The 13916-nt window shown below is 37.3% G+C and overlaps 1 protein-coding gene across 2 annotated transcripts in view; it reads right to left on the reverse strand.

Moving 5' to 3' along the window:
* The window catches only part of RASGRF2 (Ras protein specific guanine nucleotide releasing factor 2), a 122072-nt gene that overhangs the window by 78087 nt on the left and 30069 nt on the right, over window positions 1-13916 (reverse strand). For both annotated transcript variants that reach the window (XM_023750319.1, XM_023750310.1), the window contains exons 9-12: window positions 12301-12461; window positions 11426-11492; window positions 10746-10882; window positions 2878-2960 (exon numbers count right to left, since the gene is read on the reverse strand). In XM_023750319.1, coding sequence (XP_023606087.1) covers window positions 2878-2960; window positions 10746-10882; window positions 11426-11492; window positions 12301-12461 — 448 coding nt within the window. The remainder of the gene's footprint in view (window positions 1-2877; window positions 2961-10745; window positions 10883-11425; window positions 11493-12300; window positions 12462-13916) is intronic.

The following is a 13916-nucleotide window of genomic DNA, read 5'->3' on the forward strand; positions in this document are numbered from 1 at the left end:
CCAACTATACTTTTCTGGTTCTTAATTTTCTCACTTGTGAAAAAGACCTTAGAGACTTTTATGAATCAGTCTATCTAAAGATGCCTGACTGAGGTAATCACTTTTTCTCCCACCATTTTCCACCAAAGAACTCTTACTTTCTAGGAAGGTTGAGGTTAACTATTATTAAAGGAAAGCAAACCTCAACCTATATACATAAATGTAAAATACCACTTAAAGGGATATTTTCACCTAATAAATGTCACGATCTTGCATTTTAATCGTACTTTGAGATTTGTATCTTTTTTAAAAATATGTTCTATTGATTGTTTTAGAGACAGAGGAAGGGTGAAGGATAGAGAAATAGAAACATTGATGAGAGAGAAACATCATCGATTGGCTGCCTCCTGCATGCCCTCCACAGGGGATCAAGCCTGAAACCCAGACATGTGCCCTGAGCAAGAATCTTGGTTCCTGGGTCGATGCTCAACCGCTGAGCTACACTGGCTGGGCAGATTTGCATCTTTTGACTATAATTACTTTAATCAAAACACTAGGAGGATAAAATATGTTGTAGCCAACATGAAATTAAAATAAAACTGACTAATTACACCACTGTCCTTCAAAATTGTAATCACATTCATTTTAAGTAAAGAAAAGAAATTGAATATTATGATATTATTTAATTTTCTTTTATTATACTGAACAAGGTCTTTATTTCCTAAGGGACTCCCAAGAACGATATAATGTTGTTACTTAAGCCTTTTATGATAATAACTCCTTTTTGGTAAACACTTAAAAAAATCTTAAAACATCAAACTCATATCACCTATTATAATTAGGAAGTTTTCAAAGGAAGTGAGTGCCTGCAAAGTGATGTCATGTCAGTAACAAGACACAATGAAGATAGGATAACTTTTTTAACTCTGAAAAATGTCATTCTTCGCCCCCCCCACACCCCCGCCCCCATGGTATACTGCCAAGGAGATGCACAGGGAGGCCAGAATACAGAATTTAGGGTAAAAGAGGGCCTTGGAGGAGACTGTCATAAGAAATAGAAATTACAAAATCATCCCCCTTTGTCTGATTGAGGAGGGCCAGGCTCAATGAGGCAGGGAAAATAGAAGAAAGAAATATATGAAATACATGAAACTGCCTTGGTTATAATTCTAGTATAGTACAGATGGCATCAAAATAGGTGTGACTCTATCAGAAAATCCTTACAGCTCAAGATACAGGTTTCTGTCCTTACAGGAGAACGGTTCCTACTCGTTCAAGTGTCACCTCTGTACCCAAAGGCAGGAAAGTCTTGATCTGTATGGGAGATAGTTACACAAACAAGCTTGGACATGGACGCTGGTCAAACTGCCTTCACAGGGGATAGAAGATGCATTTGGGTACCAGCCATAACCGGTCAGGCGCAAAACTGAAGTTTTATCTGTATTAATTTTTTAAAGTCAACAAAATATGTAAATAGTGGGTATGCAACTGCTCTGGGGTTTAGGCTACCATGTCCAACTGACATATTCTCATTCTAAAGCAGTGTGGACTTTCATGACTGTCTAACCTTCAAGATAGTACTTTTTAAACAAATAACAATAGTAGATATTATATTGTGAAATATAAAAATAAGAATCCCATGAGTAGAAAATTAATAATAAAATTCTAACCCAATAATGTGAATTATAAAACTAAGTCTAAATTTGGACCTTTTGACTTAATAGTCCATGCTTGGTTTTAATCTTAGCATCACATATTTTTAACTGATCTGGTTCTAAAAAGACTATACTAAACTAAAAACCTAGGAGACTGAACACTAAAGGAATCTTTGCCCTAGAGTTTCAAAATAATCCTACCGCAAATATCTTTAAATTTTTCTTGTAATTTAAAATACTATCATTCTTTCATCATTTTTTCTATAGTAATTATGACACTAGTATAATGTACTCTGCCTTCATCTAATACAATATTTAATGTTTTAAAATTTTTACCATTAGAATCATGCTAATTAGAGCTACTACCTATGAAGAGGAAAGTTAATGTTATTTATTGCCTTAGCAAAAATAGCTCAGACCCCAACAGAGTCCACAAAAAAGGGATAGAAGACACATTTTTTAATTTTAAAAATATAAAACAACTGCTCTTATAAATACATTTTATTCTTAGAATTTGGAATGAAAATACCCAAAAGAATGAGATTAACAAATGGGTCAGCTACAAATTCCCAAAACAATTTCTGAATTTAGAAAGACAAAAGTACATAGAGGTGAAAGCATTAATACAGAGAGCTATGGCACATAGCTATTGATATAGTTTCTCTTTTTAAATGGCAGTTTCCCTATTGATCACTTGAAATTATAGGATTTGCTTTGTTAAGAAAACAGAGAGCAGGCTGGCAGCTCTGGGAAACAGCCTCTAGGACAGATCCATGCACAGGCAGTGGGTAGATGGTACCATGGAACAGCCATATGATTCCTATTAGGTGTTTTTGAAAATCTAAACACACTTCTATAACCAAATCTGAGGGATAAGATTCACACCCACTGGGAAGACACCAAAGCATCTGCCATACCTTGACCCAACCTCTGACCTTGGATACATCTGGCTGTCACAACTTCTTATACTGAACTTGAAAATCTCAGTAAGTTTTCCTGAGTGAAGGCATATGTCACAGTATGAAAAACAATGTTTCTATGCTGTGAGTCAATAAACTATACATCTGAAAAACCATTCTGATAGTCTTATTTATATTAGCATGTCATGAATTATCATATTACTGTCAAGAAACATTCACAATATGAAGCAGAATGCTACTGAAGCAATATTTTATTCATGGTTTCACATTCTCTACCAATTTGATCTTGATTAAAATGCAAGGGAAAGTATTACACCACTTACTTAATCATATGTGGCACAGTGACTTTGGAATTCTCTTCAAACACTATAGTCATTAAACCATTACACCGTATATTGTCCACACACTGTGAAATTAAAAAATAGACAATTACAACCCACATGAAAACCTAGGCAGATCATATATTCCCAGAATTGTTTATAGCCACAAAACAATTTAGTTTCTCACCTCTCTCTCTCCCTCCCTCCCTTCTCTCATCCCCACCCCCACCCCACACACACACACGCATGTGTGAGCGCACAGGTGTACCCACAGTGGCAGGTAAACATTACAATTGATGAACAGATTCAATGTCTAGATACCAAAACTGTACACCTGGTCAATACCTGAGAGTAGGTATAAGGACTATGTTTTCCTGCAATGTGTTTCCCAAGGTTTCTGACGTCACATTGTCACAGTTCTCTGGCAGGTGCGGCACTTACTGAGAGGTTTAGTACGTTCTCATGGGACTCCCTCTGCTGTGTTCATTCTCTGCCCTATGGGTGGTGTGTGGCAGGCAGAGGAGATATGGTGGCTTCCTTAGAATAAATTATCTTCCCTTTCACTAGCAAGCTCTGTGCCTGTTTCCTGGTGTTTTTGTTTGTTTGTTTGTTTGTTTGTTTTGCCAATAAATTCCCACATTTTACTAGTTTCTGTTGGCACCATGTTGGTTTGGTGAGGATGTATGGTGTAATTTCTCCTGTTTCTGGCATACATCAAACTCTGTTCATCTTTTTCTCTTTTCTTTCTAAAAGGAACTTATGCTCATTTTCTCTGCCTTCTTTATTTTATATGTATGCTTTATCAATTAAAATTTCTCTTTGTTCCCTAACTGGTTTGGCTCAGTGGATACAGCATCAGCCTGCGGACTCAAGGGTCCCAGGTTCGATTCCGGTCAAGGGCATGTACCTTGGTTGCGGGCACATCTCCAGTAGAGGGTGTGCAGGAGGCAGCTGATCGATGTTTCTCTCTCATCGATGTTTCTAACTCTCTATCCCTCTCCCTTCCTCTCTGTAAAAAATCAATAAAATATATTTCCTTAAAAATTTCTCTTTGCAATTATTTTGGGTTAGAGGGGATTTATTTTGAATTATACATATTCCCTTTGGGGGGAAAGCAGAAAATACAAAAGATGTAAACAATTTTAAAATCAAAAATTACTTCTAGCAACTAAAACACCACGTGGGGCTTTATGACTGCAATTAAATGGTGTGGAGAAGCTGATTGCCAAGTGACTTCACATAGATCGTCAACTATGAGTTCACCCTAAACCCCAACATCTAATGAAAGAGTGAATATGCATATAAGAAACTTCAGATCACTGCCATCACTTGACTATTCAGTCTACTTAGTATATCAGCCATATTCATATTTGTTTTTTCCTTAAAAAAAATTGTTCCCTCATGTCGCATGCCATTATTTCAATGACCAGGTACAGAGGATGCCAACTCTGAAAATAAAATGGAATATTTTTAAGTCCTCTTCAATTCACTTCCTTACACTACAGCACCTTGAAACAATATAGGTCTTTTGTAAAAGCAAAGTGATGTAACATGAACTTTCAAAAAGCTCGTACACATGTGTGTGCATGTGTGTGTGTGCACGCACGCAAGTGAGCAAATGTTTTTATTGGCAGGAGTGGTAAATACTCATGATTACATAAGCATGTATTTGGTAGTGTTGGAGAGAAGAGTTTGTGCCTTGAGAAAATGAATTCAATTCACTCATTCAAGAAATACATGAGCCCTACCCGGTTTGGCTCAGTGGATAGAGCGTCAGCCTGCGGACTCAAGGGTCCTGGGCTCGATTCCGGTCAGGGGCATGTACCTTGGTTGCGGGTACATACCCAGTGGGGGGTGTGCAGGAGGCAGCTGATTGATGTTTCTCTCTCATCAATGTTTCTGACTCTCTGTCCCTCTCCCTTCCTCTCTGTAAAAAGTCAATAAAATATATATTTTTTTAAAAAGAAATACATGAAAATAAGCAAAGTGTCGCTTATCTTTAAGGGCAACGTTGAACCTATGTGAACTACAGTAAACCTTGAGATCACGAGGTTAACAAGAGCAGATTCCTGGGCCATGGATACACGAGTTCAGCAGTGATGACTCTAAGTAGGCTGGGGCTGGGAATAGTGTGTTCACAAAAGCCCCAAGTAATTGTGATGCAGCTGGTCCTTGACAGTGACTTCTCCAGCAGAGTGTTTGAGGGGTTTGCTTCAGGCAATATCTATTCAAAGGTCAGTAGTCTACTATGTCATCATGTTTTTTACCTTATTAATACATCTAGGTAGAGGGAAGAAAGGTTAGATTAAGTTTTTCTTTTTTAATTCACCTTCTTGTTAAAATAGAAAATTTCCTATTGATTTCAGAGAAACTATTTTAAGGGGAAAAAAGCATGTCAGCATGCTACAAATTAGTCTAAATGGGTCTATATTTTGACACATCTGCCCAAATCGAGAAGCTCAGAGGTGAATTTTAATTCTGCATTTTAGTTAATACCCATAATTACAGAAAAATGTGTTTAAGACACCATTATTGTATGACAGCAAGACAAGCACAAATGAATGCACTATATTGAAATGAATGGTCAAATCTCCAGTCTCAAGTTTTTTTTCTATAAATAGATGAAAAAGGGAATAATTATTGGTCAAGACCATTAGCCACTTGTGAGTTTTGTTGGAGGCGTCAAGGGTTAATAATGGCCTTACTGGTGTAGCTAAAAGTGCAAGTAATCATTGAAGCAATTGTAACTTCTAAAAATTACAGCTTCAGAGACGGAGGCCTGGCTTAGCCTATAGTTTTGAACAGAGTGTTTTGTGTGAAACTGGGATTGTGTCAATACCCTAGAGCCACTTGATTATCTGAAATCATAGCCACATGTGCTTAATGTAACACGATAGCCTAGCACAGTGACTTCAAATCAATTCACAAAAATATTAAGATTTAGCAAAAAAAGGATGACAAATAAAAAGACAATATAATAGAAAACATAGTCATAATAGGAATTGAAAGAAAATGTTCATTTCCCTAGTCTCTAAGGAGAGCTAAAATGAATAAATGTCCATTTGGCATGAATGGACAAGAAATAGAAATAGTGGGAAATGTTCATCTCATTGATAATTACAGACATGTAAACTAAAACCAGTAGAAAGCAATACCGCTTTTCCATTAAATAGGAAAATATGATAAATGTGGCAGGACTTAAAAGAAAGCTGCATAGATCCCTTACTGATGATGTAGTGAAATGAAGAGTTATATATTTCTTGAAGCATTTTGGTAGTCTGTTGAGTCATGAATTATGAAATCATGAAAGTGATCAGGGACCTGTACCAGCCTCACCTACTGTGGGAAAGATACACAGCCAGGGATCTTGAAAGGGAAAAAAACTTTTCAAAGATGTTTAGCACCACAGCATTTATTAATACCAAAACCAGGAAACTGCCTATATGATATGCCAAATATTTGAAAAAATCTAAAAAAGTGGTACATTAATGTGGTAGAATATACCTATATATACAAATTCTGACATATATATTTTGACATATATATTAGAAGACACCAATATGAAGAATTTGCATATCTATAGAAAGACGTATATGAGGCAAAAAGCAAAAGTTATACATATTTACATTGAGAGCCAAACTGCAAAATTATTTCTCTATAGCAAGACTGTGGAGGATTTAGAGATGGAAACAGTTGACTTTCAGGGTAAAGGTTTTCTAATTTAATTGTACTAAAATGATCTTGGAGCTTGTTAAACCTTGGGGGTATCTGGAATGGGGGTTCAGGAATCTGCATTTTTAAAAAGCCTCCAGGTAATCCTAACAGAGTGATCTGTGACAATACTTTGATAAACATTTATTTAGTGTTCTGGGTGTTGGAAGTAATTTTTAGTTCCCTTTTGTGTCCATATTTTTACATATACTAGTACATCATAAAATATTAAACAGTACATTTTAAGCATTCAATAGATTCAACTTATTAATAATAAATATGTCCAGAGACATACTTGGGAGACTGACAAATTCCATCAATGTATGTATAGCACATAATTTCCCCCAGAAAATGAAAATGCTTTAACCAGAGAACAAAGCCAGTTGAGATTCAGGCTGCTGGGCAGCAGGCCAGGTTCAGTCATCAGTGGAGCACTCCCTCCCTACCACTCACCGTTCAACCCCCACATCAGGACACTCACTAAGTATCGCAGGACACTCATTAGTAGCAGTTGACAAGTGACCACTCCTTCCTGGATATGTTTTATTCGTTGACCTCCAGGACACCATGCTCTCTTAGCTATCCTCCGACTGCACTGGGGGTTCCTTCTTAGTCCTCTTTGATGTTCTCCCTGATCTCTCGTTGGGGCCATGGACCTCTTCTCATTTCTATCTAGTTATCCCCTGGTGGTCTCAACAGTTTCGCAGCCTGAACTATCACCTAAATGGCAGAGCCTGGACCTAAACACTGAACTTCTATATCCCATTGCTTACTTAACAACTCCACTTAACAACTTCCTTTTTCCCTCGCTCACATTCTACTCAGCCACGCTGACTTTCATGCTATTACTCAATATATGCAGTGTCCTCCTGGTCTGGAGTTTTTGAAATGGCTGTTCCCTCTGTGTGGAATAACTTTACCTTCACCACATATCTACATGTTACTTCTATCACCTGCTAAAGTTGTTGTTTAGATGTCATCTTCAGAATGAGATGACTACGATTGAATAACTATACCAACCCACACACCTCCCATAGCCCAATCACCTTCTTACCCTGCCCAATCACCCTCTAACATAAATAGTATGTAGCCCTAGCTGGTTTGGCTCAGTGGATAGGGTGTCGGCCTGAGGACTGAAGGGTCCCAGGTTCAATTCCAGTCAAGGGCACATGCCCGGGTTGCGAGCTTGATCCCCAGTAGGGGGTGAGCAGGAGGCAGCCAATCAATGATTCTCATCATTGATGTTTCTATCTCTCTCTCCCTCTTTCTTCCAATCTAATATCAATAAAAATATTTTTAAAAATAAAATTTAAAAAATAGTGTGTAGTTATTCATTATGTTTACTGCTCAATTCAGTCTTCCCTACACTAGACTATAAGCTACACAAGCAGGGGAATTGTTTGTTATCATTGCCTCTTTTGTGCATGATATATCACAAGTACCTAAACAGTGGCTGGCATATAGCATCACTGAATAAATTTATTTGCTGAATGAGTGCAATCCTAAGTGTCAGAGCCACATAATATCAAGGCTCTACTAAACAAAGTAATTTCATTTAATGACGATATCATCCCTCAAAAAGATACAACTTTCAGTTAGTGTTCTTCTCCAGTTCAATTGTAGATATATTCAAATGCAATTTAACATCCTAATCATAGCAAATTGGAGAAATAGGAGGAAGTTGTACGTTTCTGCCACAAGATGTATCTAAGTCAAGAGTCTCACTTGAATGCTTGAGGCAGGCAAAGCATTGAGTACCTATCTTTAAAGAACCATTCACACACCCCAAGGGCCTTTCTCTTTTGATAATGCCTCACCAGGCACCCTAAGGTCACTTGAAGCTATTATCAACTGTGTATTGCAGGAGTCCCAGGTACATCGGAAGCTAGAAGCTAGAAGCAACCAGAAAAACACCTTTGCCTATTGCTATTCTCCCCATTCTTCCTACTCCCCTTGGCTTCATAACACTCACAAAGTTTTGTTGCATTAAGTTGTCTACTTCCTTTTGTTCCTTACTAGCCTGCCTGTCTTCTTGACAGCATGGCACCTACACAACACCTGGCAGCACATGGTGATAGCACGATAAACATTCACAGAATCCGTGAATGATTCAGAGTGTCTTCAGGTCAGAGATGCATTATAAACAGAAACTAAAGTATTAATAGAACATAGAGTTAATGAAAGCATTAATAAATCACCACAAGGATATAATTAAGCAAATATAGAAGATCTCAGATTTTCATTCCTTCGTTAGCCAAAAAAGTACCTTCACTTCTAGCTATTCACCATCAAAGTAGTTGTGGGCGTATATAAGTAAAAATCCAGCACTCCTATAAAGAATGTTTAGAGTGCTAATAAAAGACCTGGATTACATTTGAGTCCTGACTCAACACAGTTATATAACTTTGGACAAACATTTAGCCTTCCAAATCTCAGGTTTCTCACCTGTGAAATGGGAATAATATTGCTGTTTACTTTCAGTACACTGCTGTAAAGGTCAAATGAGACTAAGTCTGAAAAATTTCTTTGATGTATAAAAATGATTCTTTTTCACAGTTATTCTCTTTCCACTTTCCCTCAGTTTTCAGTTACTCAGAAAAAAAGCACTTAAAGAACTATTATATAATTCAGATTTTTACTTAAGTCTTATGTAATAAATACTATGAACTCTTCAGAAAAAAAGAGGCTAAAGAATCTGTAGTATATGTCTTTTCCATTTGCCCAATCTTCCTTGAGTTAACAACTTTAAAGATAATTATCAAGCCTTCTTTTAATATTTTCCTTACACAAACATTTTTCTCCTGTATTGGTTAATAGAGTGAAGAGCTTGGGTATAAAAATGCCCAAGTCCAATCCTGACTAATTTTTTATGTCTTTATTGTTGAAAGTATTACCTATGTCCCCCTGATTCCCCCATTGCCCCATGATAGCCCGCCCCACCCCCACTTCAGGCTTCCACCACCCTATTTTCTGTGTCTGTGGGTTATGCATATATGCATACAAGTTCTTTGATTGATCTCTCCCCACCCACCCACCCACCAACCCACCAATCCACCCCTGCCTTCCCTCTAAGATTCGACAGTCTGTTCCATGCTTCTATGTCTCTATGTCTATTTTGTTCAACAGTTTATTTTGTTCATTAGATTCCACATATGAGTGAGATCATGTGATACTTGTCTTTCTCTGACTGGCTTATTTCACTTAGCATAATACTCTCCAGGTCCCTCCATGCTGTCTCAAAGGGTAAGAGATTCTTCTTTTTCCCTGCTGCATAGTATTCCATGGTATAAATCTACCACAGCTTTTTTTATCTACTCATCTACTGATGGTCACTTGGGCTGTTTCCAGATCTTAGCTATTGTAAATTGTGCTGCTATGAACATAGGGGTGCATATATTCTTTCTGATTGGTGCTTTGGGTTTCTTAGGATATATTTCTAGAAGTGGGATCATTGGGTCAAATGGCAGTTCCATATTTAACTTTTTGAGGAAACTCCATACTGTTTTCCATAATGGTTGCATCAGTCTGCATCCCCACCAGCAGTGTACTAGGGTTCCCTTTTCTCCACATCCTCGTCAGCACAATCATGACTAATTTTGATATATTTCCAAATCCTACATAAATACAACAATTATCTAACTGGATATTGCCGATAAAGGAAAAATAAGCAAATTTGTTTCCTATTATTTTCCATATGGAATACAGGAGCTCATTTTCAGATTCCACACTACAGACAGTATCTCTTGTCTGATGCAATTCCTTCCTTTGTGATTTCTCGCCATAGCCCTTGTTAGCTGATTTTGTGTTTCTCACCATTTTCCTACTTCAGAAACAAATAAGGAAAAAAAAACTATGGGGTCACTGGAGATTAACAGGGATATTTTAACTCCATTCAACACTAGTGATTACATTTAAAGATTGTACAAAATGCCCAGGAACTAAAATGCAATTGCTACATTTAATGTAAATTTTAACCATAACAAGAACAACAAACAATGAATGATTCAAGCATTTCAAGATACATAGTGGTAACACACAGCAACTAGATGCACTTTTTAAATAAAAATAAATTAACTCTAATAAATCTTCTCCAAAAGTTAATGTTGTGAAATGTAAAAACAAAACAAGAAAATAAACTATGGCAAAAGCCACTTGCTTACCTGACTAATGTCGCTCATCCAGGCAGCTTTCTCCTGGCGTGAAGGTGCTAGCAAGACTACAGTGAAAGGGGCGGCACCAGGGGGTTCCACCACTATTTTAAAGTCCAGGTGTCCAAACACTTGCCCAGAACCTTTGGCTTCAACACACATAAACCAAACAATTAGGTGTGAATGCAAAATCTGAGTAATAGCTGCTTTCACGTAGTTCTAGTAATATGATCAGTGTCCAAGTTCAGAATCTCATTTCAGCGATATGGCACTTCTCCAGCACGGGGGAGGCTTTGCTAAGCTCATAAGCAGGTAAACAAGCTGAGGTCAGTAGGTTACTCAGGGCTACAATCCTGGTCTCCTTCTCATTTCATAGTTTGTTTTGTTTTGTGTTTTAATTTCCGTAATCTACAGAGTTCTAACGCTCTAATATAATTCCTTTCTTCTCTGCCTGACACTGAAAAGTCATTATTGTGAGACAAATTCAGTAAAACGTGAATTCCCAAAGATGGTTTAACAATGTTTACAGGTTAGATGGTTCAACAGAATTTTTCATATAGAAATGACTTCAGGGAGTTTATTCTCAGCATCTCTACTGCCTCCTTACATAGCTTTTCTTAGCTACAAAAAAATTTAAAAACCATAGGAATTTTTAATTCTAATGTAATTCTAAGTGATAGAATGTGACTTACAGTCATCATCGCTTGCATCTGACTCTTCAATCAAGGTACATTCTATTAGAGAGAGAACCCCACCTGTCTGGAAAAAGCCAATTTTCCATTAAGAGACTTGAGAATCATGCATAGGTTCAGAAGCTCTGATTTGCAAATCTTATTCTCAAGTTGCCACAGCAGAAAGCATAGCAATTCTACATCATAAATAAGTTTTTATACATTCCAAAATGAAATTTACATGCGTAAAAGTAATTGAGCTCATTTAACTTCATGATTCTTCTCCCCAAACCGCTCTCACTCCCAATGTTTATAAAATTTAGCAAGTCAGTCTATGGCAACTAGATGGTCCTTAGGGGCCCTTGAGAGTGCAGCTCAGCAAAGGCTGAGCTCATCAACCAGGAGGTGATTGGAGCAGTAGAAAGCCAATAATTTCAGGCACTAATAACAGAAGGTATAGATAGGCAAATAATTTCTGTCAAGGGCCAGAAAGTAAATCTTTGAGGTTTTGCAAGCCATCTGATTTCTATTGCAGCTACTCAAATCTGCCATTTTAAGAAGCATGAAAGCAGCCGCAGATAAAATGTAAACAAGTGACTATGGCCGTGTTCAATAAAACTTTATTAACAAAAATAAACACTGCAACAATTTGACAAGATTTTTATAGCTCAGTAGTCATCAACTAGTAATAATTTTGTCCAAGTTAGGATCTTAACGGCACTTCTTAATGGTAATGCACATTTAAATTTCTGTTACTGTAGATCCAAGTGACAACATAGTAAATGTCACTCTGCAATTGTGATAATGTTTTGTGATACCAGGCATGGGAAAGTCAGAATTAAATTAACCTGAATGCCTCTTGAAACATAAATAGAATAATTATGTAAAACCAGTACCTTGAGCAGATGCAGCTTTCCTCCTGAACTTCTTGTGCAAATTAAAAAGTGTTTTGTAAATAAGAAGCATTGTCTTTCTCCTTCCTTTTTCAAAGACAATGAACCCAGGCGAACTTTACTAAGCTTCCCCTTCTCAACGGAAGGTACTTGAATAAGAGAACCTGGTGATCAGGAAAGTGGAGAATACACAGCAATTAAAATTCTGTGAGGTGAGAGCCCTTCCTGATGCAATAAATACCAATGATTCACTGGATGCACCATTGGAACAAGTAAATTTCCTACATTCTGAGTAGAAGAAACAATATATTGTGCTTTAAGAGTCACACTAATTCCTACTATTTTTATAGAACACTTCAGATTTGATTACTCATCTCTAAGCTGGAAAATAAGTTTGAAAGAAAGACAAACTGAATTCAAAGAATGAGGATTGAATCTCAATCAACTGATTGATTTAACAGTAAGATACATATTGTATAATCACATCTATATATATAAAAAGCCAGCAACCGGAATGCCGTGATGACCGAAACCACCAGTCGCTATGAAGCCCGCTGTGGCCAGCGAACCCAGGAAACTGGCCAGATCAGGGGGTGGGGCCAGCTGGCCAACCTCCTGCAGCCCCTCCCCTCAGCCGGCTCCACCCATGATTGCCCCGATTGGCCAGGCCAGCCAGCCAACCTCCCACCATCTTCTCCTTCCAACAGGCCCAGCCCTGATCCCCACTGATTGGGGCCAGGCTGGGCAGACCCCACCCATGCACGAATTCATGCACTGGGCCTCTAGTATGGTACTAAAATAACATAGTAAAAAGCATAAAGAGTTTATTCTTCCTGAAGCACTGAAGGAAGATAGTATATTGATAGAATTTACATAGTATTTAAAAAATTGAATATGCAATACGTGTATATTATAACAATATACAAATTATACAATTTAACACAATCTAGTTAACTTAAGGACTATTTTTAAAGGACAGCTATTTCAGATTATATTTATTTTTATTTACTTTATTTTATTTTTTATTTAAATTTATTGAGTGACATTGCTTAATAAAAGTATATAGGTTTCAGGTGTACAATTCTGCATACATCATCTGCATATTGCATTGTGTATTTACCACCCAAAGTCAAGTCTCCTTCCATCATAATTTATCCCCCCTTGTCTACCTCCCCCCAGCCCTCTTCCCTTCTGGAAATCACCATGCTGTTGTCTGTATCTATGAGTTTTGGTTTTCTTTTGGGGTTTTTTTCTTTGTTTGTTTGTTTGTTTGTTTGTTGCTTGCTTGCTTGCTTAATCCTTCACCTTCAGGTTACATTTGAACAGTGCAACAAAAATTCTTTGTGGAATCTAAATGGAAAAGAAACCACATAAAGTCTATACCCAGGGCATTCTTGTGAGTAAAACTATCTTCCATTCCATGTGAGAAGCTCTGCATAGACTTTATATAATTTCACCCTAATAATGACCTCCCTCTCCCCACAAATAAAATTCCAACATAAATTAAATATGAAACCCAAAAATACTAAGATTTGTGCAAATACCTTACCTCTGACTTCTGAAATGGCCTGAGCCAGTATTATTTCTACGATTGGTTTAACCTACCATTTACCCAAAAT

Source organism: Myotis lucifugus, unplaced genomic scaffold (genome assembly GCF_000147115.1).
Source record: "Myotis lucifugus unplaced genomic scaffold, Myoluc2.0 scaffold_0, whole genome shotgun sequence".
Taxonomy (NCBI): domain Eukaryota; kingdom Metazoa; phylum Chordata; class Mammalia; order Chiroptera; family Vespertilionidae; genus Myotis; species Myotis lucifugus.